At 43.1% G+C, this 25629-nt stretch overlaps 3 protein-coding genes across 6 annotated transcripts in view; 1 reads left to right on the top strand and 2 right to left on the bottom strand.

Annotated features, from left to right (window-relative positions):
• Positions 1-6267: 6267 nt before the first annotated feature.
• PTRHD1 (peptidyl-tRNA hydrolase domain containing 1) lies at positions 6268-9122 on the bottom strand. Its single transcript, XM_019712748.3, has 2 exons — positions 8868-9122; positions 6268-6606 (listed from the first exon to the last, which is right to left on the bottom strand). The coding sequence occupies exons 1-2, from the start codon at positions 9117-9119 to the stop codon at positions 6436-6438; spliced, it is 423 nt and encodes a 140-aa protein (XP_019568307.1). The 5' UTR covers positions 9120-9122; the 3' UTR covers positions 6268-6435.
• CENPO (centromere protein O) lies at positions 9117-20427 on the top strand. 2 transcript variants are annotated; one of them, XM_019712746.3, is made up of 7 exons: positions 9117-9253; positions 9574-9686; positions 11274-11443; positions 17323-17440; positions 18206-18465; positions 19338-19509; positions 20271-20427. In XM_019712746.3, exons 2-7 carry the CDS (start codon positions 9644-9646, stop codon positions 20402-20404), a joined length of 897 nt encoding a protein of 298 aa, XP_019568305.2. In that variant the 5' UTR covers positions 9117-9253; positions 9574-9643; the 3' UTR covers positions 20405-20427. The 2 variants fall into 2 exon arrangements, with proteins under 2 accessions (XP_019568305.2, XP_019568306.2); XM_019712747.3 differs by lacking the exon at positions 9574-9686.
• A 1095-nt stretch (positions 20428-21522) lies between these two features.
• Positions 21523-25629, bottom strand: part of ADCY3 (adenylate cyclase 3) — a 75710-nt gene continuing 71603 nt past the window's right edge. For all 3 annotated transcript variants that reach the window (XM_019712740.3, XM_019712741.3, XM_074331762.2), the window contains exons 19-22: positions 24982-25101; positions 23887-24010; positions 23130-23254; positions 21523-22513 (exon numbers count right to left, since the gene is read on the bottom strand). In XM_019712740.3, the coding sequence (XP_019568299.2) occupies positions 22331-22513; positions 23130-23254; positions 23887-24010; positions 24982-25101 (552 nt within the window). In that variant the 3' untranslated portion in view covers positions 21523-22330. The remainder of the gene's footprint in view (positions 22514-23129; positions 23255-23886; positions 24011-24981; positions 25102-25629) is intronic.

The following is a 25629-nucleotide window of genomic DNA, read 5'->3' as shown; positions in this document are numbered from 1 at the left end:
TTTTTATTGGAGAAAATGCCAAAGTGAGTGTTCCTCCATCCAGAACCTTTTCTGACAGCGCTAAATTAATTTTCTTTCTATATTTTGTTTTTATTGCCACAAGAGCTCTTAACAAGATTAAAGAAAGGCAAAGCTCTGGCCTCATTCACTCATTTAACACATTTTATTGTCTTTATCCAAGGAAGTAGGGATATGGAAGGATCCAGACAGACATGGACCCTACCCATCCACAGCTTATATTCACATGGGGAGACTTAGAATTGGATTAAGTCGTTGGTATAAAGGAGAGTTAGGTGTTGCTTTGTGAGTGAGACCTTGTCTGGAAAGTCAAGGAAGGTTTCCTTAGAAGAAATGGCATTTGAAGTGAGGTTTACAGGATGATGAGAAAGTAGCCAGTGAAGAGAAGTTTCTGAGGAATAGCACGGCGAAAGCCTGGAGCCTGGAAGGAGCTCCGGGGAGCTGGTTTTTCAGATTGTTAACAGTGTTCCTGAGTTCTCGTAAATATTTTATTAGAATTATGTCAGCTGGTAGCCTGCAAAGTAATTCAAATCAGCCTTTGCTCCGTGAGGAACATGGACCAGGCTTTGGGAGCCTCACTTGGAATGTAAAGTAACTTGTAACAGTGGCTTTGGAAAGAGGGATGAGAACTCAAGAGCTGAGGCGAGAGGACCCAGCCCCTTCTCTGGAGGCAGAGCCTGCCCATTGGGGCCTAAATGGGGATAAGCGTTGGCATAAAGTCAGCAGGGTGTCCCACTAGAACTTGGGGAGAGGCATTCTGTCCCTGCATATCTAAACAGTAAATGAAAAAGTGGCTCCATGAAGCGTCAGTGTCATCCCTTAGCTGAAAAGAATTTTGGAAAATGTGGGCTCCTTGAGCAGGTATAAAATGACAAACAAGATCCTTTTTATGAGACAGGAAATTTGGTTTCTTGGATCAGATCATAGAAGCATTCGCTTTTCTCTGGCTCTTGGTCCTTCTGCAGACAAAGAATCTCCTTTGCTGGAGTTTGGCTCGGGTCTAATCATTTGTGCTTCGGTTATTTGTGCAACCAACAGAACCAAGCAAGGCCCACAGGTATCCATAGCCAACCTGAGACATTGACTTGAGAAAAATACAGAATTAAAAGGAATAATTTATTTCCTATCAGGTTTTCCTCCCACTCTCATGCCTAGAGATCCTAAGGTACAGAATGAAACAAACCTCAGATGAAGGGTTTTGGCGTTTCTTCCATTTTTGATAGTCTATTGCAGTACAGACACTGTGGCAGGCATTGTGGGAAGTACAGACATGCTTTCCTGAAGCTGCTTCCTTCCTACTATTCGAGAGTCTACATCAGTTAAATACTTTCCAGGCAACATGCTAGGCTTATACTCATGTGCTAATGGTTTCTTAGTTTGTACCGTACTTTCACAGATGATGTGTCATTTGATCTTCAAAATCCTCTGAAGCAATTAGAATAGGTCATAGCCTTATTTTACATCTGGTGAAACAAGCTCAGATTTTTGGTCAGGTAGCTAGGAAATGCCAGACCCAAGAGTCGATCACTGGGCTTTGGGATGAAACCTGCCATTGTTTCCAACAAGCAATACAATGATTACAGATAAAGGCACCATCAGACAATGACACAAAAACTGGGAATCCTGATGAATTAAAAACTGTTCTCAAGTTCCTTAGAAGTTTGTCAGGGTTTCTGTTTTGAAAGTCAACTGGGCACTAACTGAGTTACAGTACTGATTTTTTTTTTCATATTTTAAGTTTGCTTGCACAAGGGTAATAGTTCTCAAGTGAGTCCCTGCACTTTCATCTTTTCCCTTGAACTCAGTACCACTTACATGTATATGCATCTTAAATCCACTCATCTAACCAAGCTCTCGCGCAAGATCCAGTCCTGAATTTCTAACTGGTGAACATTACCACAAGGATGGATTCTTGCTCCCCAGCAACTCAAATTGAAGTCCGAAGCCAAATAACTTCCCCACAAATAAACTCTTGTGTCCCTTATCTGAATAAATTGCATTGTCATTCTGTTGGTCATTTTCAACAAGTTCCTCCCCCTCATCTCACCAAATTGCAAAAAGTTATCCTTTGTAGTGCCTCATAGCTCTCTCCTCCTTCTGAACCCTCACAGACCAAATTCAGGACTCAGTTATCTTTCTTTGGATGATTACAATAACCACATTCATCCTTCACAGGCATCAGAGAAATCTTTTTAAATAACTTCAGAATCTGTTAGTGACTACCTCTTGCTTATAGTTGATCAGAAATCAGTCTACCTTGTAAGTGTCATAACCCTCTACACCCTCTCTAAACAAATGGTCTTTATTCCATGTTCTCAATTCCGTGTCCATATTCATTTTCTTTCCTCCACCTGTAATGCTCCTTTCTCCTTCCTTCTCATCCTTCAAGGCTTCAATTTAGATGTTCTTCCCAAGAAGTCTTCACTGGTCTCCTTATTTAGATTAGCCCCCTTTTATGTGCTACACTTGACCTCAGAAGACAGCTAAAATTGGTGAGGCAATGGTAGCCCAGGGCAGTGGTTCTCAGCCATTTTCCCATACTAACACCTTCCCATCAATAACTGGTTCACCGTTGCCAAGATTCTCAAGCAGGAAGCACAGGGCACACCCCTAGGATGGCATCTCAGAATCTGTGGGGAAGCGTATGTTGATTAAATGACAATGAGATGTGATTTTTCCCATGTTCCTCCAGGGGAGCCCTCTGCATTCTGCCAGCCCCATGAGAAGCAGTGACCTAGGTGTTGATCCCCAGTTTTGCAAGTTCAGAAAGTCAATTTTGTCAGTTCATCCAGTGATAATTGGTCCTTAGAGTATTGAGTCATACAACTCAAAATCACAGGAGGAAGATTTATAATCCAGAATGTCAATTAACCAATATAAAATGAAGGCTACAGCTTCCTAGTGCTTGAACTACTCATGACCCCTTTTCAAACCACCATCTAGTATCAAGATGGCTGACGACCAAATATTAATAAGTAACTATGAGATGTTAAGAGAAAACGACTAACGAAAGACCTGGTTTTCAATCCCAGTTCTGCCACTGACTTAATCTTGGGCAAGTCACCACCTTTCTGAATCTAAATTGAGACAAGACTGCCTGCATCACAAAATTGTCAGGATTGATCAGCACATATGGAAGTACTTTGTTACTTATACAACGTTTTTCACATGTAAGAAACTTAACAAAGCATAGGAGATTCTTGTCAAGGATTTAGCGCCTATTCCAGGGCTTGCAGCACAATCTTTGTTGTATTGAAGAACACATCATTTTTTGTAAACTTGGTATGCAAGGCCAGATAGAATGTACTTAGTGCCAGATCCTTGCTCTCCATCTTTACTCCTCCTCGTAAGCACCTTATCCACTATCATATATGTTGATTATAAATCACACACATTTATTGTTCACCTTTTATGTTAGCTGCCTCCTGGGACCAGACTGCTGCTAGAGAACACCAGAGTTTCCGATTCAGTAGGTCTGGAGTAGGGCCCCAGAATTTGTACTGTGTTTCTAACTCGTACACAAGTGATGCTGATTCAGGACCCACACTTTGAGAACCACTGATGTAGTTCAAATGCTAAATCGTCTTAGCTGATACTAATAAGAAAACTTGCTACTTCCCTGCTACTGTTTTGCTCTCACTCAGGGTCAGCATGAGTGCCTCTCCTTTCCCCATAATATATGTGTTTGTTTTCAGATCTCTGCTTTAGGGATTTGCCTGAGCTGTTATTTCCCAGTTGTATAGACTCGCATCTCTCTCTGGCTTTATTATTGTCTTAGTGCAGAATTCAGAATTTTTAAAAAAAGTTTTAAAGATGCAGTGTCATTTGGAAACATTTTCCTAAAGCCTTGAATGGAAATAGCAGGGAGTGCTGGATGATTCTTGGATGGCAACACTCCCTAGCAGAAAAGGAATCAGACAACTGGTTGATTTGACTGAAAGCTCTTGGAGGACAGCTCTTTGAGGGCTGTGTCTTAAGATACATTTTCATGCTTAGGTTCTAGCACTAAGTGCTCAGGCACTGTTCTAAGGAATTTGTACCAACACATTTAGTCCACATAGCACCCCTATAAATCCCTATTTTACAGATGAATGTACTGAGGCCCAGATAAGTTGAGTGCCTTGCCCAAGTTCACACAGCTTGAATGTATGAGAGCCAGGATTTGGACTCAGGAAATTTGACACTAGAGTCTGACCTCTTAACCACTATGCTATGCCATGTAATACAGAACTCAGTACATTTGTTCAGTGTTATGAAAGGCTATATGCTTCCTACTTTATAGGAAAAAATTAAGTCAACAGGTATGGTCAACTTCAACTTTCTTCCTCCTTAATTTATAAACTTATGTATATCCATACCTTTCCCCACTTCCTTTCCTACAATCTCAAAAAAGAAGGTTTCTCTCTATATATTCAAAGCCAGTGCTTCCCAATGCCCTTGACCCCACCCCTTCCCATTTTTCCTGGATTTATCAGTTATTATATTTAGTGACTTCAATCTCTTTTCTCCTTGCCTTTTTTTCTCCTTACCCATCAGCTTGCTCAAGAATCTAAGAAAATTATGGGACCCAGCATTTGCCTTTCCAGCCCCCAATCATTAGCCTCTCTTCCCATAAAAGCTTCTTGAAAGAATACTCCCCACCTTTTACCTTCCCATTCTTTTCTCAATATACACCAATCTGATTCCCACCTCACTTATGCCATTTAAACTGCTTTTACCAAGTTAACCAATATGTTCCCCAATTGCTAAATGTTTTCAGTTATTTACTGAAATTCTGTGTTGCACTTGATTGCTCTCCCTCTTTAAACTGTTTACTTGACTTCCTGAGGTTGGTTCTGCCCTCAGAACCAACACTGTTAGTTCTCCCTGGAAGACCCTATCCACTCTAATTCCAAATGACCATCTCTTATAAAGGAAAGTCATTGTATCTAGTGTCTAGGTAGTCATGGTATCTAGGGGATGTGGGGAGGAAAGTGTACCCCTATTACCTTGTACACTTCTCTCTGTATTATCTTTATATCTGTCTTCTCACTAGATTCTTAGCCAGCTGAGGGCAAAACTGTTTTACTTATCTATATCCTCAACTCAGTATAGCCTGCTGCAGTAAACATGTAACATATCAGTTGAACAAATTACCCTTTATAAACTGGGCTTCAGAGATATCCAAGCAATTTCAGTAGATGTCTCCAACTGTTTATAGAAATATTTTTAAAATTGTACGGTGTTATAGATGTTCAGAGAAGGTAACTATCATTTTTGACTGGGTAAGACTTGAGAAGATATAGCACTTGAGTCAGAAATAAAGTCCGGAGGCAAGAAAGGGAAGAGAATACTAACGTTCAACTCCCAGGCCAGAGGCTGGGGGGCAACCACCAGAGTGTCTTTATCAAAACATTAAGTTTGGATAAGGGCCTAGAAGATTCCCCTAAAAAGACAGGAATATAAATGTGAGGGCCTGAAGGCTAAGCTAAGGAGTTCTGATTTTATTCCGTGGGCAAGTTGGAGCCTATACTGACCAGAGTGCTCAGTGACCCTATATAAACCTGGTGGCAGAACGACTGCTAGGTTGTAACCAGAATATGCTGGGGTTGAGACCAGTTGGACACTGAAGAGCAGGAGCCTGATACCTGTATCAGGATGGCAGCGCCAGCAACTACAAGAAAACAGATGTAGTACTTGACAAACTTCAGCAAATCTAAGAAATGAATATATTTCAACATCTTTGAAATTTAAATACATCTTACAGTTAATTGCTTGTCTTAATTTGATTGGCAGCATTTCTTAGCACATAAAATAATGGTGTATCTTAAATTCACCATGTCTTAGATTCAGTGAATCTGATAATTGGATGTGAATAAGAAGTAAGGAATTCAAAGGCAAAGTTTTAAACCCGGGTGACGAAGAACACGATTATTCCGAACAAAAATGAAAGGGCGTTTCCTTGACCCCTGTATAGGATTCTAACCATCTTCTATTGGAGCAATGACCAATAGATGATATTGTTGTTCACCTACTCTCCCATCTGAGCTTCCTAATAATTAAAAATAAGTACTTAAAAAAATTTTTTTCATTGTGGAATATTGGGAAACTGTGTTTTTCCAGGACCCATTAGCTCCAAGTCAAGTCGTTTTCAATCTAGTTGTGGAGGGCACAGCCCCTCTACCCCCTACCCACGTGGGAATTGAACCCGTGACCCTGGTGCCATAAGCACTGCACTCCAACCAAGCCAACCAGCTGCCCAAGAGGAAGTACTTACTAATGACCACTTTAATATGTGTTTGACCCTCACGGAACTGTTACAATTTAAAGGGAAGAGTGAGTTGCCATTGAAAGGAGTACATGATGCTCAGGGATACATAGCATGTAGTTTCTGGATCCAGCTGATAGTCAAAAACATCAAAGCAACTGATACATCAGTCATTTAAACAATCGGAACTTCTTCAAATACTGGTTCACTTCTTCCTTGGGGTAGGGGCGGAGCGCAATGCAAGTGGCCATATTTTCTGGCTGCTCCAGCCACAGCATGTGGTCAATGTTCTTCTGTTGCAGCGTCTCAGCCAGCTCCTTTAGGGTGGTCTCACCTGGTGCCTACAAGGAGCAGAACACAGAACACATAGAACAGCCCATTTAGGAAGGGCCAAAAGGCAATGGGAAAAGTATGGTGAGGGGTTCCTCATAACCGAAAGTGGAGTTACAGTTCTACCAAAGAGGGAGCTTTAGAGCATGTTTCCAGAAGCAACACCTTCTTCCTCGCTCCATTTGCCATTCACTCTCGGTAGGACCTTAGAAAAGCAGCCTGGGGGTGGAGGGTGGGGGCATAGGGAGAAGAGGAGGGGTTTAATATTCCTGTTTATAAAACGAAGATTTTTCTCTTCATTCTTGAGATGCTGTATGCATTGTCAGTAATTATGCTCTATACATTTTCTAGTTATCTTATGGCTGGTGTCCAAACAGCTATCCCTAATCCTTCAGCCAGCTCTGACTTGAAGAGCTGACTCCTGGAAGGATTTCTAAAATCACGTGGTCTCCACTTCCCTCCTCCCCTTCCACCTTACCCCATCCAAACCTAGGATTTTCCTTCTGCTGCTACAGTTACACTTGTTAACTCAGAGGAGGGTATACTATTCTCTGACATCCTTCTGAAATTTTTCCTGACCATCTTTATCACCTGTGCTGAATCCCATTACAGGAAGTATTAAAGCTATCACTCAGAAAATAAAGACAATTATTGTGTTATGTGGCACAAGGTACATTTTTTGCCTATGAAGGCAGAAGCCGCTAAGATAACTCGAGGTTTGTTTTTATCAAATTAGAGGATGCAGGAATTGAGCAATAAATCTACTGAGCACTTCAGGCAGAGCCACGCTGGAGAACTCCCCTCCCTCCTGCAGCACCAGGCGCCGCATAGTACAAATCAGTGAATCCAAACTCTTCCTCTACCACTTACTGATTGTGTGATCTTTGATAAGTTATGTGACTTAGCTGGGCTTTTGTTTCCCCTTTATAAAACAAGGATGATACAGAACCCTTCCTAGTAGTAGTGAGGATTCGATGAAATTAGGGTCAAACCTGTGCCGGGCAGGTCTGAAATTTCCTTTCAAAATTTGGATCTTTTTTGATGTAGAATATAGTTACAAGCCTCACATCATGAGCACCCTTCCATGCCAACCAAATATTCTCCAAAAAAATGGTTTATGCATTTCATCATTGTGGAGACAGAACCCCAAAAAGCAGTTTCCAGGCTCTCGGCCTCACATAGACAGGTGCTGGCTCAGGTAGCAAATGGCCATCAACTGTGATTGCACGGCCATCAGCTGTGGCTAGTTGGCCGTCAGCTGTAACCAGGGAGCCATTGGCCACTAATATAACTGCTGTGACTACGCTAGCAGAAAAATGGGGGCTAGCAAGAAGATGGTGGCTGAGCCTGCAAGCGGCGCAGTGAGGGTTGCGAATTGTGTGGCTCCTGTTTCCTGTTTCTCCAACCCAGCCACCAGCGAGAATATAGTGATATGACTCCCCTACTTATGGCTCCGTGGGTGTTCCTTTTTGGCCTCACCATGTCCTGCGTTCTCTTGTGGGGAGCGGGACAAGAGACCCTGCAGGCCTCCCTGCACAACAATCATCCATTATAAGGGCATAAATTAACCGATCCCTACTATTGGAAATTTAGTAATCTCCACATCTTTTACTATTACGAAGTGCTCCTATGAATATCCTTGTACAGTGTTCTTTGGGTGCATCTGATTATTTTCTTAAGATACATTTCTAGCAACAGAATTGACAAAGGTAAGGGTAAGCTCTGGCCATCTGCAAAAAGGACTTCAACGCTATTTTACACCCCTGGTGTCTGGTATTTTTGACGCTAGGTTCAACTTACACTAGGGTTCACATTTATTTCCAAATAATTTGGCGTCATACCCAGGTAACTGCTTCAGTTTGACTTCACCAGCACTAGGAATCCCACGTCATTATCCCTTCTGGATTGGTTTTGCCAGGGGTGTGGGGGTGGAGGGGCAATAATTTTCAGCGCATTAACGGGCCGGCCCAGTGCACAGGTCTCGTTCCGCCAGCCTCCGCCCTCACAGGTATCTACTAAGAGGGATGCAAGTGAGACCGGAGGAATGCACCGGGAAGCATAATAACGGACCCTATGTCCACTCTTCACAGTGATGCCCTCCCCAGCCAAAGAAGTAGCTTAAGTCCTCACAAAACGCTTTCCCAAACTCAGGTGTTAAAGACTTTTCCCTATTCACACCGCTCCCACCCCACGAAGTTGGGCCCCGAGACCTAAGGCCACACCCACTTCCGGTCTCCAAGTCCTCACGGACCACCCCCGTCCGGTGTCTCACCTCGAGGACCACCTTGCGCATGCGCCCCAGCTCCTGGAGATAAGCAACCGTATGCGGGTGGTCGCGGTGAATGTGCAAGGCCGCCGTGGCTGCGTGACAAGCCTGCGCTACCAGTGCGCCTGCTGGCCAGGAAAACGGAGGCTGCGATAGATCCTTTCGTAACACCAAGTATTGTACCAAGACCTGCGGCTCTGCGCCAGATGCCGCCATCTTCCTGCCCAGCAGAAAGGCCTGGCATACACCGCGGTGCATGCCGGGATCAGGGAGGGGCGCTGAGCGCTGCCATGTTTTTGTACGGTGGCTACGCAAAGCATGCTGGGCTTGGTTTTGAAGCAGAGGACGGCGCGAACTCTTGTGCCTGGACTGGATGAGCAAGAGGAGAGGAGGTAAGGGGGAATAAGATGCTGTGAGGGACGGGTCCGTGACCAGGGTGGAAGGCTGAACGGCCTCTTACAGCTCCTTCCGTGTGCACGGAAACCTGGCCGAACTGGAGGGTCCGTGCCCTCAGGAGCGCGCATGGGTGGGGAGGTGGTCGTGGCACCTCCGACTCGCACCCGGTGAACGAGTGAGACGGTCTAGGGAAGGAGAGTCCTGGCAGTGGCACTTGGCGTGTCCGGGGGCCGACCGGTGCGCGCCTGAGGTGTGTGTGCCCTACCCTCTGCGTTTGTAAATAGAAGTGATTTTCTTGCCGTTTTCCTTTTGCCAGCGAGGAAATCTAGGTCCTTATTACCGGTGCCTGGACAGATTCATAGGAAGGCGCTTGGAAATCTGAGGAGATGGAACTTGAGAAGGCTTTAAGTCAAGACGAGTCCAAAGGAGGTATTCACGGAGTTGCCTTTCCCCACTAACTACTGCTGTCCAAAGATGCCCCCCAGGTTGTGAAAGAGCCCTTTCCTCTAACTGATGTGTGACCTGTCCTGTTCGGGAGCAGAATCGTGAAATGAACATTAATACAGCATACCTCGTTTAATTGTGCTTCACCCGTGGCGGTTTTTACAAATTGGAGGCAAGGCCTTCTACCTGCAAAAAGATGAGGGCTCGTTTTATTGTGGTCTGGAACCAAACCTGCAATATCTCGATATATTCCTGTATTGAAGACTTAGAGGGATAGGCAACTAAGATCATTGGACAAGGAAAAATTACTTCGAATATTTCTAGGCTCCTGCCCCTTTTTAAACAGATAAGTTGCGTTCATAATATACTGTGTTTCTATTCAGAGCTACAGTTTTGGCCAGCAAGGTTGTTTTCCTCTCTTCCCAGGATTACTGTGGGCCATTTACACAGGGGCCAGTCTCCTGTGGAAGAGGCAGTGCCAGGCAGTGACTTTGACATTGATTAGACCAGGCTCTTCCATTAATATTGTAGCCTTGGGCTAGTTGTTTTACCTTTCTCGGCTTCAATCTTTTCACCTGGAAAATAGAGATGAATAACAGTATTGTTGTGGTGGTGATTGTGGAAATTAGACAATTCTTTTCATGCATCTCAAAGCATTCAGCACATGCGGAATATATAGGAAATATTCAATTAAATGTTTTATTTGATTCTTTACATGCTTTGCAAGTAAAGCACCAAGCACAGTGTCTTCATATGTAGAGAGTGTTCAGCAAATACTTTATTGTTGGAGTTGATTAGCATTATGAAAATGTGACCTTTACTATACAGGCATACCTCAGAGGTGTTTCGGGTTCAGTTTCAGACCTCTGCAGTAAAGCCAGTTGAATCTTTTTACTGGTGTGTGTGTGCACGCACGCAGCGGGTGGGGAGTCTTGCCTTCAATTTGTAAAAACTGCAACATCTGTGAAGCACAGAAAACGGAAGCACAATAAAAATAGGTATGCCTGTACTGGTGTTTAGTCAGTCTCTTGGGAACTGAAATTTGCCTCTGAATTTCTGTCCAGCGGTAGCTTGTTTTCTTCTCTAATACCCAGTAATATTTGTGGACAGTTCCCTTTAGTTTGTGTCATTATAGTCCTGTGCTACAAATATTTTTCAGAGCTTCAAAGAGTTATGCATTAGCACTTTGAGAAAACATGCATAAAACCCAATTTGAAACACAATTCTGTGTTTTAAAAAATAGTTTCTGAGAGAGGCGGTGGATTTGGTGACCCTGTTTTCCTCTGGGTCATTATCGTGGATAACTGAGATTAGCTATATTCAGGTAATGATCTCTTTGGACGTTTGTCCTGGTTACGGACTGCTTGTACATCACTATTCAAGCTAAAAGGTTGCTGATCTTTGATTTCTGTTGTCAGTTCTGCTTTTATAAATTGTGCCCAATGTCTAACAGTTTAGCTGGCCACAAAGTTCTGAAAAAAGCGTCACTTTCTGTTCTTTCTTAAAATGCTCCCTATTGCCAGAGTTAGAAATCCTTGGCTTCTTGTGAAATTCCCTTTTTACTTTCCTCAGGTGTTTTAGCTCACTTGGAAAGACTAGAAACTCAAGTGAACAGATCCCGTAAAAAATTGGAAGAGCCTCAGGGGGCTCAAGCAGTAGAAAGCTCTCTTGGGACCAAGATTCGTAAATTGAGAAATCTGCGAGATAAACTGAGGTCTGAAGTGAAACAACGTCAAGCCAGAGTGAGTAGAAGTGTGATTGTTGGCAGGCGTTCCTAGGGTGTAAAGAACATGATCTGGGAATTAACAAATTTGTATATTGCGTTTTACTTGTGATCTTACTGGATCGATTTCAGCCCTTGATCCCTCAAATGATGAAACCTGTAGAGACTCAGCTAATATCAATATCAGCTAACAATTGTCAGGCATTACTGATGGCCCAGGCAAGTTCTTCCTAATAGTCTCTTCACCTGCCCTCATAGACATGAACCTGTTTCCTCAGTCTCAGCCTGACTTGGGTCATTGGTGCTTCTGTTATTAGTGCCATTTTTCTGTTACCCAGACTTGAAGCCTCACGGTAAACTTTGACCCTCCCTCTTTCCAGTTTTCTCTCTATTCCCTCTTTTCAGTTTTCGGCCTAGGCCAGGTCCAGCCAGCAAGAACTGTCAAATTTTTCTTTAGATTGTCTTTGTTCTTTCTTCCCGACTCCACTGCAATAGCTCACGTATTAGCCACATGTGTTCTAAATATTTATCAGATGATTTGGATGCCAGGATTGTTGCAGCAGTCTGCTAGTTGGTTCTCTTCTGGTATTTATACTTCCCCAATGAGTCCTGCACAGCCAAGAAAATGTTTCATAAAACACTGCCTGGTTTCCTTGCTCCAAGACCTTCAATAACCATTCATTGCCCATGGGATATGGTCAGCCTTCTTTTTCTTGCCTTCCGCCTTCATTTCCTTCCGTTTTCCTCCTCTCCCTTCCTTCACTTTTTTAAATTAAAGTAAAAAGTATATGTAAATATATATAAAGTGCACAAATCTGAAGAACCTTTTACAAAGTAAACACGTGGTTCCATACAGATCAAAGTAGAGAATATTATCAGTGCCCCAGAAGTCTCCCTCTTATATCCTCCTCATTTCCCTCCAAGTACCCACTGTTCTGATTTCTGTCACACATTGGTTTTACCTGTTTTTGAACTTCAGATGTTACAAGTATAAACTCTGGCTTCTTGAGCTGAATGTCATTGCTGTGAGAGTCATCCATGTAGTGATCATTCTTTTTTTATTGCTGCATAGTAATCCCGTTTTATGAATATTCCGCAGTTCATTTACCTGTTGTACTATTGGTGGCATTTGGGTTGTTTGGGCTGTTTCACTTTGGGGCTATTGAGAATAATACCGTGAAGAACATTCCTGTTCCTGTCTTTTGTTGTAAAAATATACACTTTTCTATTAGGTATAGATCTGGCAGAGTTACTGGGATACAGGGTATGCATATTAGCTTTAGTAAACACTGCCAAACCGTTTTTGAAAGTGATTGTACCAATTTCACGTTCCCGGAAACCGTGTATAAGATTTCCATTGTTTTGAATCTTTATCAATACTTGTTACTGTCAGTTTTAAAATTTTGACATGCTGGTGGAACTGTAATAGTATCTCATTGTGGATTAATGTGCATTTGCCTAATAACTAATGATGGTAAGTACCTGTATGGGACACTTCAAAATCTTCTGTTGTGAAGTACGCTTTTCAAGGCTTTTGCAAAAATTTTATTGGGTTGTCTATCTTATTAAATTGTAGAATTCTTTACACATTTTGGATATGACTTCTTTGTTGGGTATATGTATTACAAATCTCTTACAGTGTGGCTTGCCTTTTCATTCTCTATTGGTGTCTCGTGATGAAAAGAAAGTTTCGTTTTAATGAAGTTTGATTTAGGAACCTAATTTTATGCTTACCGCTCCTATTTCCTTTTAATCTGCCTAACTTAAATTCATAAAGATATTTCGTTACTTTCTAAAAGCTTTATTGTTTACTTTTTTATTGTTTACTTTTTACGTTCAGAATTATAGTCCATCTGGAATTGATTTTTGTGTATGGTGTGAAATAGAGGATTTTGCATTTGTTGGATACTGTGTGGTACCTATGTCAGATAGACCAAATGGGGTTCAAATGTTTTATATCTTCACTTACTGACTTTTCTACAGTCATGGCATCGCTGAACAATGGGGATACATTGTGAGAAATGCATCGTTAGGCGAGTGCGTAAGGCGAGTGCACTTACGCAAACCTCAGTGGTGTAGCCTACTGCATACCTTAGGCTGTATAGTCCAGCCTATTGCTTCTAGGCCACAAAGCTGTACATGTTACTGTACTGAATACTGTATGCAGCTGTAACACAATGGTAACGATTTGTGTATCTAAACATAGAAAAGATACAGTAAAAATACAGTATGAAAGATAAAAAATGGTCCACCTGTTGGGCACTTACCATGAATGGAGCTCATAGGACTGGAAGTTGCTCTGGGTGAGTCAGTAAGTGGTGAGTGAATGTGAAGGCTAGGACATGACTGTGCGCTACAGGGGACTTTCTAAACTACACTTAACCTACGTTAAATTTACAAAACAACACGAGATAAATGAAACACAAGAGAAAATGATGTAATCAGGAGACGTAAAAATGAGATGTATGATGCTGCTGCCAGCGTAACAGCATAATATTTTACAGCAAACATGTTTTTATAAGTAGAAAGAGTATATTCTAAAATAACAATACAAAATAAATCATTACTACACAAACCAGTAACATCATTTATTATCATTATCAAGTATTATGTACTGTATATAATTGCATGTACTGTATTTTTATATGACTGGCAGCAGAGTAGGTTTATTTGTACCAACATCACAAACATGTGAGTAATGTATTGCACTATGACGTTATGACAGCTGTGATGTCACTAGGTGATAGGAATTTTTCAGCTCTGTTGTGGTCTTATGGGGCCATCGTCGTATATGTGGTCCATCATTGACCAAAACATCATTATGCAACGCATGTCTGTATTTGTTTCATCAGTTACTGGGATGCATGTGTTGAAATCTCCCACTGTGGTTGTGGATTTATACATTGTTTCCCTTTCATTCTATTTTTGCTGTATATTAAGTGTAAACAAATTCAGGATTATTAATATCTTCATGGTTGAATTAATCTTTTATAATTATGAAATGTTCCTTTTTCAGTTGAGTTAAACTTTTCTCCTTAAAGTCAAGTTCATCAAATATTAGTATAACTACAACTCTTTTTTTAAAATAATTTTTTTATCTTTCAATTATAGTTGACATACAATATTGTATTAGTTTCAGGTCAACATAGCGATTAGACATTTATATATCTTACAAAGTGATCACCCCGATGAGTTAGTACCCATCTGACACCTTACATAGTTATTACAGTATTACTGACTATATTCCCTGTGCTCTACTTTACATCCCTATGACTATTTTCTAACTACCAATTTGTATTTTTTAATGCATTCCCCTTTTTTCACCCACCCCTCCAAACCTCCTCCCACCTGGCAATCATCAAAATGTTCTCTATGAGTTTGTTTCTGTTTTATTTATTTTGTTCTTTAGATTCTACGTATAAGTTAAATCACATCACATCTGTCTTTCTCTGTCTGACACTCCACTCAGCAAAATACCCTCCAGGTCCATCCATGCTGCTGCAGATGGCAAGAACCCATTCCCTTCCATGGCCAAACCATCTTCAGCACTGTATATATCCATTCATCCATTGATGGATACCCAGGCTGCCTCCACATTTTGGTCATTGTAAACAATGCTGAAATGAACATGGATGCAAACGTCCCCTCTAGGTAGCATTTTGGGTTTCTTTGGATAAATATTCAGAAGTGGGATTACTGGGTCCTTGTCTCTTGTTATAGCCTTCGTTTTAAAGTCTAATTTTGTGTGGTGTAAGTATTGCTACCCCAGCCTTTTTGTTGTTTCCATTTTCATGAAACATCTTTTTCCACCCCTTTACTTTTAGTCTGTGTGTGCCCTTTCGATCTGAAGTGAGTCTCTTGTAGACTACAACTCTGTTTAGAGTTTGCATGGTAAATTTTTTCTATCTTTATAAACTTTCAGTGCCTTTATATTTAAGGTTGACTTCCTTTTGTAAATAGCATATAGTTAGATGTTTTTAATCCAGCCTGACAATCTCTGTCTTTTAGTTGGAGTATTTAGTCCATGAACTTTTAATGTGACTACCGATACATTTGTATCTCAGTCGACCATATTATTCTTTTATTGCCTTATTTGTTCTTTGACTGTCATCCTGGCTTGCCACATTTTAGATGATCTTTTTATATTTTTTATTATTCCACTTCTCCATTAGCTTGTTAATTATACATTCTTTCAGCATTCCTTTAGTGGTTATCCTAGAGAAAACACGCTTTTTTTTTGTTTGTTTGTGTATACTTCCAATTAGTACTTTTATGACTTTATGGATCATGCAGAACCTTCTGACATCTTGACTTTTCTCCCCCACACACACATCTTTCATGCTGTTGTTGTATATTTAACTCCACACATGCTTAAACTCTGCAACATCTTTGTTGTTTACAGTCACTATTCCTTTAGAGTTATACATATTTACCCTTCCCGTGCTTTTTATTACACCCTGCATTTCCAAATTTCTATCTGGGATTATTTTCCCTCAGCATAAGTAGTTTCTTTTGGTACTTCTTTTATCGTTAAGCATGCTGGCAATAAATTCTCTGTTTTTGTTTGTTTGAAAACATCCTTATTTTACTATCACCATGTTTTTCGTTTTTTAAGGATATTTTTGCAAGGTGTAGAGATATAAATTGGAAGTTATTTTCTTTTACACTTTAAATATATCATTCTGTTGTCTTCTGGATCTGTCTTTTTCCTGTTTTTAAGATTCTGTCTTTGGGTTTTAGCAATTTTATATCATAATGGGCCTAGGATTGGTTTTCTTTTCAATGATAAGTGTTGTATATGAAAAAAATATAGGGATTCTGTACCGTGTTCTCTTCCTTCAGAGGGGATTTCTGTTGTTCTTTTTCCTGACAGGCAAGTAGTGTATGGGCAAATCACCTTCATTCAGTTGAGGTGGCCTGTTTTTGGTTTGCCCTCACTCCTAGGGTGTGGCCCTAGGGCCCTCAGTTGAAAGTCTGAGTGTGTTGGGACAGGTCTCTCCTTGGCAGGCCTTCAACTCCAAATTCTGTTGTGCCAAAATATGCTTAGCTTTTGAAGTTTTAGCAGGTTCTTTCTGTTTGGTTTCTCAGTACCCAGTCACACACATGCAGCGTAGGAATTGGCAAATGCCTGGGGTGCAAATTGCCTGCAGAATGTTGGGTTCCCTTTTCTGTGGGATCTTGGCCCATAGGAAGGCTGCTTTAGTAACCTTGGTCTCCAATTTTTGTTTCCGTGAGACTGCTGCAAAGTGTAGCCTGCAGCTTTCTATTTGGCCCATATGTCTTGATAGAAATCAAATGCTCTGAGGGGAAAAGCTGTAGGGAAAGCCTAGCTGAGCTCAGAGCAGTTAGCTTTAATCACCAATCTGGCTATTCCGGTTATTCTCAAATGTCTTCAGACCATTTTCTGTTTGTGTGCTTACTTTTCGAATTGCATCCAGCTTGTGTAGTTCTCAGAGGGAGGGTTAGTCTGAGACCATCTATGGAGCCATAGCTCTAAGTGTCCATCTCAGAGTCAGTAGTTCTTATCCTGACACTTGAAAGCCTGCCGTCTGACCCACACCAGCTTTCCTCGCCTTTCCTCCTTACAGCTGTTTTGCTCACCCTGTGCTCAGCCTAGACTTCCTTTACACCTTTTTCTTTCGCCCTCACAATATTCTTTATTCCCACTAAGTTCCTAATTGTTTTTCAATGCAGGATAATTTCTGCTTCCGTCCTAGCACAGTGACCCCCACAAGACTCTTCCTTGCCTGTGGATTCACAGCACTGAACTGGCAGATCACTGGAGCATTTCTTCATTCATTACATAATAGTCTGCATTCAGCTTTGTTCCCGTTACGTGAGAGCAGAGACTGTGTTGTGCCTCTTTGTATCCAGTTTTATTTGCTGCATATCTTGCAGGTTGCAGTATGTGCTACCAGTGTTGAACCTGACCAAACATTGGAGATCAGTGAGCAAAAAGTTTGGGAAAGAAAAAGGGAAAATGTGAAAGCCATTCTGCAGGCATATCGTTTTACAGGTATGCTTTTTCCTGACGTTTCAGTCTGGTTCTCTTGTCTCTAGTGAGTTTGTTTGCTAGATGTGTTATTAGTCCTGGACTTATTTCTTGAGCATTGGTTTTGTCCCCTCACATCCACACAAAGCTGGCATGCTCGTGATGTTTGTCGCCCTGTACTGCAGGTTTGCATTGTGCCGCTGGTCAAATAATTTGAACCCCTTAAGTCTGTTTTACCATTAAAATGGGGATTTATTCTCCCCATTATCTATGTTGCAAGAGGATTGCGGAAAGAACTGGGGACTATCATAAATTATTTGACACTCAGAAAAAAAGAATACCGTGTTTCCCCAAAAATAAAACCTAGCCAGACAATCAGCTCTAATGCGTCTTCTGGAGCAAAAGTTAATATAAGACCCGGTCTTGCAAGTCTTATATGATACCAGGTCTTATATTAATTTTTGCTCCAAAAGACACATTAAAGGTGATTGTCTGGCTAGGTCTTATTTTGGGGGAAACATGGTAGGTAAATTGAAAATTTCAAAATCTCTTCCTCAATAATTTGATAGTTAGGGTGTTTTTTTCTTTCCACCATTCTTCCATGATTTTAACAACTCAGAGTGAGCCAGAGTCAGTGAGAGGAAGGAGTCTGTGATCTTCATTCATCCAACGAACATTTGAGCACATACTGTATGTACTAGGTTGTGCTGAAGCATCTGGGATGCACAGATGAGTAAGATACTGACTTTGCCTGACAGCTGTTGAGAGGTATTGTCTTGTTTGCCTCAGGGCTGAGTGGGAAGCTGACCAGCCGAGGGGTCTGTGTTTGCATCCACACTGCTTTTGAGGGGACCCTGCTGGATTCCTATTTCGTGGACCTTGTCATACAGAAACCACTTCGGATACATCACCATTCGATTCCAGCCTTCATTCCCCTAAAGGAGATATCTGCAAAATATTTACAGACGAATATTCAGCACTTCCTGTTCAGTCTCTGCGAATACCTAAATGCTTACGCTGGGAGGAAGTACCAGGCAGATCAACTTCAGGTATCTGTGTGGAATCTTACATAGCATTTTATGAGCCCAGGATAGGCTTAAAAGGAAAAAAGGACAAGTTTTCTGTTGTATTTTAAAATGTTTCATTACTGAGCCGGAAGCTTAACTATTATCCTTCTAATACTTCTAAATAAGCTGTTTTCCACCCTCTTCTCTTCCCATTAAAACTCTGGATGATGTTGAAGCATGGATGCTGGTTAAGGGATTATTCACTCCCGAATGGTGGTCCTCAAGGTTTTATACTTGACCCTTTCCTCTCACAAAGTAGTAGAGTACAGTTGCTGTATTTTTAATTCAACAGGGATTGATAGAGTGCCTACTATGTGCCAAGTTCCTTGTTGAACATGGGGTATAGATGCAAAGCAGAATTATGTTTTCTGAAATAGAGGAATACTATCCATCTTTGCTTAAACTCTGCCCTACCTTCTTAGGGTTGGGTAAAAGAATAAATACACAGGAAATGAATGCAAATAGGGAATAAGTGACTGTTAGAAGCTTAGTATTTCCCGCTCTGTGCATTTGGAATGACGTTGAAGCTCCTGGTTGTCAGACAAATTGGTATGTGTATGCAGACACAAAGCATCTTAGCCACATATATGACGCCAATGAAATTCTCGGCAGAAATAGTATCTCTCCTGTTTCCCCAACCCCTGGCCATTTACTTAGTAAGTGCTTCCTGCAGACCTTCCTAGGCTGCCACTGACTCTTAGTTATCTCATAAATCTTTATCATTAGTCCTTTTTCCAGACCTTTCTCTGTCCTTTATTTCTCTAAACTTTTTGGTCGACAGTGTTTGTAAGTTTGTCACTGCCTTTGGAGCTATAATTGTCGTGTGTGTCTGTTTTGATCCCCACCTCCATTAGAGGGACTTTGCAGCCTTTCTGGCTGGGCCCTTGCAGAGAAACTCACTGTGCAACGTGCTGTCATTTACTTACAAAGTGGAGCCGAGGGGCCAGTCCTTCCCATTTTGTGCCAGATTGCTGTATAAGGACCTCACAGTAACCCTTCCGACTGACGTCACCATTACTCATCAAGGTAAGAGGAAGGATGCCTCAGTGGAGCAGTTACATAACATGCACTGGGTTGTTCAGATAGAATGAAACAGGGTGGACACATCAGTTGGAACTCTTAAGACACTTTCTTCTGTTTATGTACCATAAGCAGAAAAATACAATGACAGTAAAGTACAAAGAATGTTTTGTTTCTGTCAATTTTTCCTCTTTGTAAGTAGTAAACATAATCATAGTTTCCCTCCTCCCTTGTTCTTTCCCACTCAGCCAGTGATCCTTCAGATTGTAATTTGTTTTCATTAGAGACCCTCCTACACAGCCAGCTAATGAGACTGAGTCACAGGGTCACTGTGGTGGGGAGCCCACGGACTCATCTCACTGTGAAGCCAAATGGACACGACAAGTCGGTACACAGTTAGCTCTGTAGAGACTGTTCTCTAAATGGGATTTTTCAGGGCTGGCTGACATTTTTTTGTATGTGACTTTTTCTCAGTTAAATGTACCACAGTGATGTGACTTGAGCAATAATAAAAAATAGGATAAAATGTTTTTAGGAGGCAGAAATTTTGAAGCTGCCACAAGTTTCATACCATAGGTTTTCAATTTCTCTGGGCATAGTCTTTTGTAAGTTTCCAGTCTCAAAATTACATTGGTCCAATAAGGGCCAGCCTCTCTCAGCTCCAGACCAAAAAAATAAATAAAGTTACCTGGGTCCAGAACGTGAGTGATCAGGGTCTGAGTCCCCCAATTGCACAAGATGAGATTGACAGAATCTGTCTCTTTTAGGGATGGACACACTACCCACCTCATGGGAAGAACAGCGAGCATCCCACGAGAACCTGTTTTGTACAAAGGCCCTGCACCAAGTGTTTGCTTCATTTACACAAAGAGAAAAGTTGGACACAAGCCTGGTCCACTAGAATACTATTTTCATTGGGAAAAAGTGAGTAAACAAGTCCTGTACAGTCCCAAGCAAGGTCCTGGGAACTGAAAACTGTTGAAAGCCTCAGACTCCTTGCCTAGGGAAACGTCCTCGCAATGAGGACAGACCACCACCTCATCAGAGACAAGTTTGATGGTAAAAGGGCAAGTTTGAGTCCAGAGGCTTTGGCATTTGGGGACAGTTCTCCATGACTGCTTGGTCACTTGTTAGAATGTTCAAGGTCACCTCTTCTTGGAGACACTGATTTGACCACCCGTTTTAGCAGAAAATCGGAATGGTTTGTGGGGCAATAGGAGGCATTTTAGGAAAGCTTTAATTCCACCTCGCTTTTCTGAGACATTTGAAAAGAAAGTTTTTAGAACACTCTAGGTTCATATGAGATGAATCATTACAGTTCAGGAGGGAAGTGTGTTTGCCCTTTAGCTTGGAGCACTGTGTTCTAGACTACCGCTTTCGAAGAATACGGTGTGAGAAAATACTGTGGATAAAATAATCGGTTCTGTGTATCTAATATTTTTGTTTCCTAAGCCATCTCAGTAGAAAGTTGACTATTTTAAGTCAGCTGTAAAAAGGCATAGTCAGCAGTCTGCTCCTGAGTTGCTGTCAAGGGAAGGAGAGCCTCCCTCCATCTCCTCTCCTGCACGCTCGAGGCCATGGCTGTGCAGGGCTCTTCCTGACTCCTGGTCCAGCTAGTGAACCATTTCTCCTTAGAACTATGGCCTTGGATCTGCTGGCACTTTCCCTTGGCTTAAGGGAAGGGAGGACACATAGGGCCAGTTCACAGGTCCTGCCATCTCAATTCCTGGCCCCGTTTGCCCAGCCATTCCTGCCCAAGGCCCAGAGCTGTAGTCAGGCATCCTCATTTCTAGACCTGACGACTAGGAAGTAACCTGTGAATGTGGGAACTCTGGGAGGAGCACAGAGAATGGTCAGGTCAGCTTGGACCACCATTTAGGAAACATTTAGAGGAAAGCGGCTTCAAAGTAAAAGATCTTAGCTCCAGCTCTTGTGCCTTCCAGGCATGTCGTGTGAGTTTGCAAAACACTGAGCACTTCGCAGAGGAGCAGCATTAACAGGATTTTCACAATGATCACATTCAAGTTGAAGAAAGCTTTTAATAAAACAGTCTTGTTCTTTATCAATACCTGTAAATTCTCTTTTAAAGCAGTAGCAAAGGCGACTGTAGCAAGAGCTCAAAAGGCAAGGCAATATCGAAAAGTGTTTTTTAACAGAAAGTTAAAAATATAAATGTTGAAGATCTGTTTATATATTTTTCTTTCAGAAATAAATTCCCTTTCCCTCCCACCGGGTAAAGGAAATATTGCACGTTCTGCTCTTACAACTAAGGTGACAGGGGTTCCAAAAGAACCTTTCAAGATTATCAGGACAAGGGCCGTCTCCCTTAGCTCGGACCACCTGGAGACAAGCAGCTCTCCAGCTTGAGCTCTCTTCTGCATGAAAAGCACTGCTTTCACGTTACAGCTGGGAGCACCATCTGCCAGTGGTGGTCCTGCCCTGCCACGCTTCACCTTGAGCTGACTTCCCCACCTGTGCTACCAGCGGCAAAGGCATATCTGTGCCCCCTGATACCTTCCTGCTCACAGTGGCCATGGCTTCTCTGGGGGAATCGGGCTCTGGAAGGATTGCTCCAGGACCACACCTAAGACCCTTACTCTCTGGGGAAGCTGCAGGCACACCGAGGCATAGTACGGCCACCCTCAGAGCTCACACGTCCACGAACAAATGAAGGCTTGAGGAGATTTTTAATCTAAAGTCTATGAGAGTGCACGTCAACAATTTGGGAATGTTGGGACTTGGTCATTGGTCCTTTCCCAAGGCCTTTCTTGGATTCCAAACCATCCATTCTCCCTTCCCCTCTGGACTACTGTGGGATAGAGGCCGTTCAAGAGCTGTCTAGTACCTGGTGGGGCAGTGTAACTGAGGAGCCATTAGGGAAGGTGGCGGGCTTCTCGCGCCCCTTCAAAAAGAAGGTTAGCAGCTCCCCCTTCCCTTTCACAAAGATGGGCCCTCGCCTCACAAAGCGGAAGCCGTACTCTCGAAGGATAGCTTGCGTTTCTTCTACCACCTGCAGAGGGAGAAGAGGGCAGAGCGTGGGGTTAGAGAGTGAGCCTAGACTGAGGCTCCCAAGTGGTACCCCACATGATCCCCAGGTCCCAGTCCAGCCGACCTGTAGCTCCCCTCTCCCGGGGTCAAGCCCCCTTCACTCCATGCGGGAGAGCACTAGAGCACGGGGTGGTGCCTCCCCTCTCCCGACGCTAGTCTGCTCGCTCTCCTCACACAGCCACAGGTCGCCTGTGTGGCTGCATGACTGTTTGGGGCTTTTCCTCCTGCTCTTCTGTCCCCTCAGCCCCTTTTTGTGGAGCTTTCCTGCCAGACCCAGCGGATAGAGATCAGGGGGAGCTGCTAGAGGCACAAGGTGTCAGAAAGTTCATACCAAGAGGCAGGAAGTTATTATCTAGAACTTAAACATACATTTTACAGGTGGGGTTGAAGTATTTTCTCCCTTCTACTGAGGCTAAGGACAGAGGCATCTTTTCCCAGTCTTGCCCTTTCATGGAGAGCACTGCCGACTTAATATTTTGGGCCAACAGAAAGGAGACAGTAGTGCATGGCAAAACAGCATTATTCCAGTTTTGCCATTGCCTGGATCTGAGCACGTTCCCGGCTCTTGCTAGACGTACCTGAATGTTGCCCATGACCCCTGTGGACTCCATTCTGCTGGCTACGTTGACTGTATTGCCCCAGATGTCATAGTGTGGTTTCCGGGCTCCAATGACGCCAGCCAGTACCCCTCCTTTGTTCATGCCTGGGTAGAGGCAGAAAGAGCAGCATGGCCACATGCCAAACTTTGTTACCTGTGAAGCTACCAACTCCTCTGAGCATTTGCCACCTGACCAACCCCTAGCACAAAACTCCTGATTATCTAACATATTCCCCATTAAGCTTGCTTCTCTAAGTTACTGGAGGGCAGAAATGTCTCTTATCCTGCCCTCACCATGTGCTTGGCAAATTGTCAGCTACCCACAATATGCTGATTAATTTCCTCAGTACGGAAGTTGCCCAGTTTCTCTCTGACACATACCTGGTATTTTAATTCTTGTGTGACCTCATCAGGAATGAGACGACCCCCAACCCCCTCATTCCCAATAGTGGGTAACTCCTAACAGGTTGCACTGAGGCATAGAAGATTCCTTGGAAAGGTAGAAAACAAACTGACTTCCCAGCCAGATTCAGACGGAAGCTATCGTTGTAAACACGGGGGCAGGGACAGCTGACCACTTTGTCAGATTTTCAGTTTGATCATCCACAAGAGACTGGACTGAGGGTCGCTTCCAGCTCCCCAGCCTACATGCCTCAGGTCTCTCTCAGCCTCTCACCCTCCTGCTGAGCCCCGTGTCGAGGGAGCGTGCCGCGGGGCAGGCGAGCCTAGAACCTCACCTATCCGCAGCATGAAGTTGTTGAAGGACTGGTTGTTGATGTTTGTAAGCGTGTCCTTCATGGCGAGTGCGAAGTCTGCCAGGTCAGCCAGGTGCTGCCAGCGCTCCTTGTCTGACTTTTCCTCCTGTGCCAGAGAGCAGCAGTGAAGGCATGAAGGGCCCGCAGCCACGGCAGCCCACACTCACCTTCTTTCCTTAACACTCGGGAGGTCAGTCCCTTCGTCTGGTTTCAAAGGCCTAGTCTTCATTTTTTCCCACAAGGGAGTCAGCACCCTCTTAGCTCCAACTTCCACTGTGACAGAGTTCACAGGGGTCCCTCTAGAGGAAAGACTCGGGTGGGGGGGTGGGGACACATCTTCCCAGCCCGTTTGCTTCCTGTCTGCCATGTATCCATGCAGGAGTCACGTCTCATCACTGCCTTGCCTGAACCTGGTCTTCAGGTTTAGGGATGATTGTCTTCATTTTGATTCCTCAACTAGATTATAAGCACTTGAGGGTGATCACCCATCTTAGGCATGTTTCTTTAACCTCATCCATAAAATGGAGATGGCAGTTGTAAGATGAAATAGAATGGTAATGTTTTAAGAACAGCCCTCGGGACCAGGGCCCCCACAGCTCATTTCTTCTCCTTCTGGTAGCTAAGTGGAGCTGGCTCCACAGATCTCATTTAACTTAACAGGCTGACTTCAGCCAGTGGGCTGTGAAGATGTCCCTTTTCTAACAAAACCACTTCCCCACCCTGGATGTTTTCATTGTTCCATAACTGCTTAGATGCCCCGTTCTTAGGCAAGTACAGAAGAGGCCATGGCCACAGTTACACACAGCACCTTGTGCCTGGCCTAAGCTGTACACAGTAGTGAGTGGCTGTGTGTGTTCTGTTCTCTCTGCTCATTACACTTTCTCAGTAGACCCGGCTTTAAGTTTGCATTGCGTGGTCCTCAGGGAGTCTGTACTCCTGCAAAGTACCTCTGTACAACCGTACTTAATGTTAGCTACTCGGGTAACTGCTCTTTACCACATGCTGGGTATGGGCTGCCTGACTCTTGCCTCAGGAGGCAGAGCCCCATCACTCTAGCCATTGGGGTGGTTTTGGTACCTTGTTGGAGCTGGGAAAGCCATTGGTGTTGACATCTGGGGTGACTCCTGAAGCTGCCATATAGGTGCTGCCAATGGTTTTGATCTTGGTGATGATCCGGAATTTGGGATTGTCCAGGAGCTAAGGCCAGTATTAAGGAAGAGAAGCGTGTCAGCAGTCAATGGAGATGGATGAGCCAACTAAACGCCAGGCTGCCCTGTTGATAGTGACCGCACAAAACCTCCTGCCACTTACCTGCCACATGATCCTAAGCAACTTCCTGATTTTCTGACCCTCAGTTTCTACAACCTTAACACTGGCATAAAGTTGTCAATCTCCTAGGATGGCTGAGCATGTATGTAAAAACATTTTCCACGATGTGTAAGTTACCTAATAAAGTTTTAATGAATCTGAACTTGAGGGTAGGAGGAATCAGAGGGGCCTCAGGATCTTGTTTTGGCCAGTCCTTATCCTGTGAATTTGTAGGTGATTTCCCAGGCTCCCATCTCCCCCACCACACCCCCATCATTTCCAGATGGCGGCAGAAGCCCATACATTACAGGGAAGAGTTGACGGGGAAAATGTAACCAGTTAGAGTAACTCTACAACTTCTATTTGATTTCTGCTGCCTGTTCCAAGATATAATTTGGAATGAGCGGCCTTGTGGCA

This window comes from Rhinolophus sinicus, chromosome 2, assembly GCF_057876585.1.
Source record: "Rhinolophus sinicus isolate RSI-liver-muscle chromosome 2, RSI-T2T, whole genome shotgun sequence".
Classification (NCBI taxonomy): Eukaryota; Metazoa; Chordata; class Mammalia; order Chiroptera; family Rhinolophidae; genus Rhinolophus; species Rhinolophus sinicus.
Note: the sequence above shows the minus strand (reverse complement) of the source record. Positions and strands in the feature narration are given on the sequence as shown.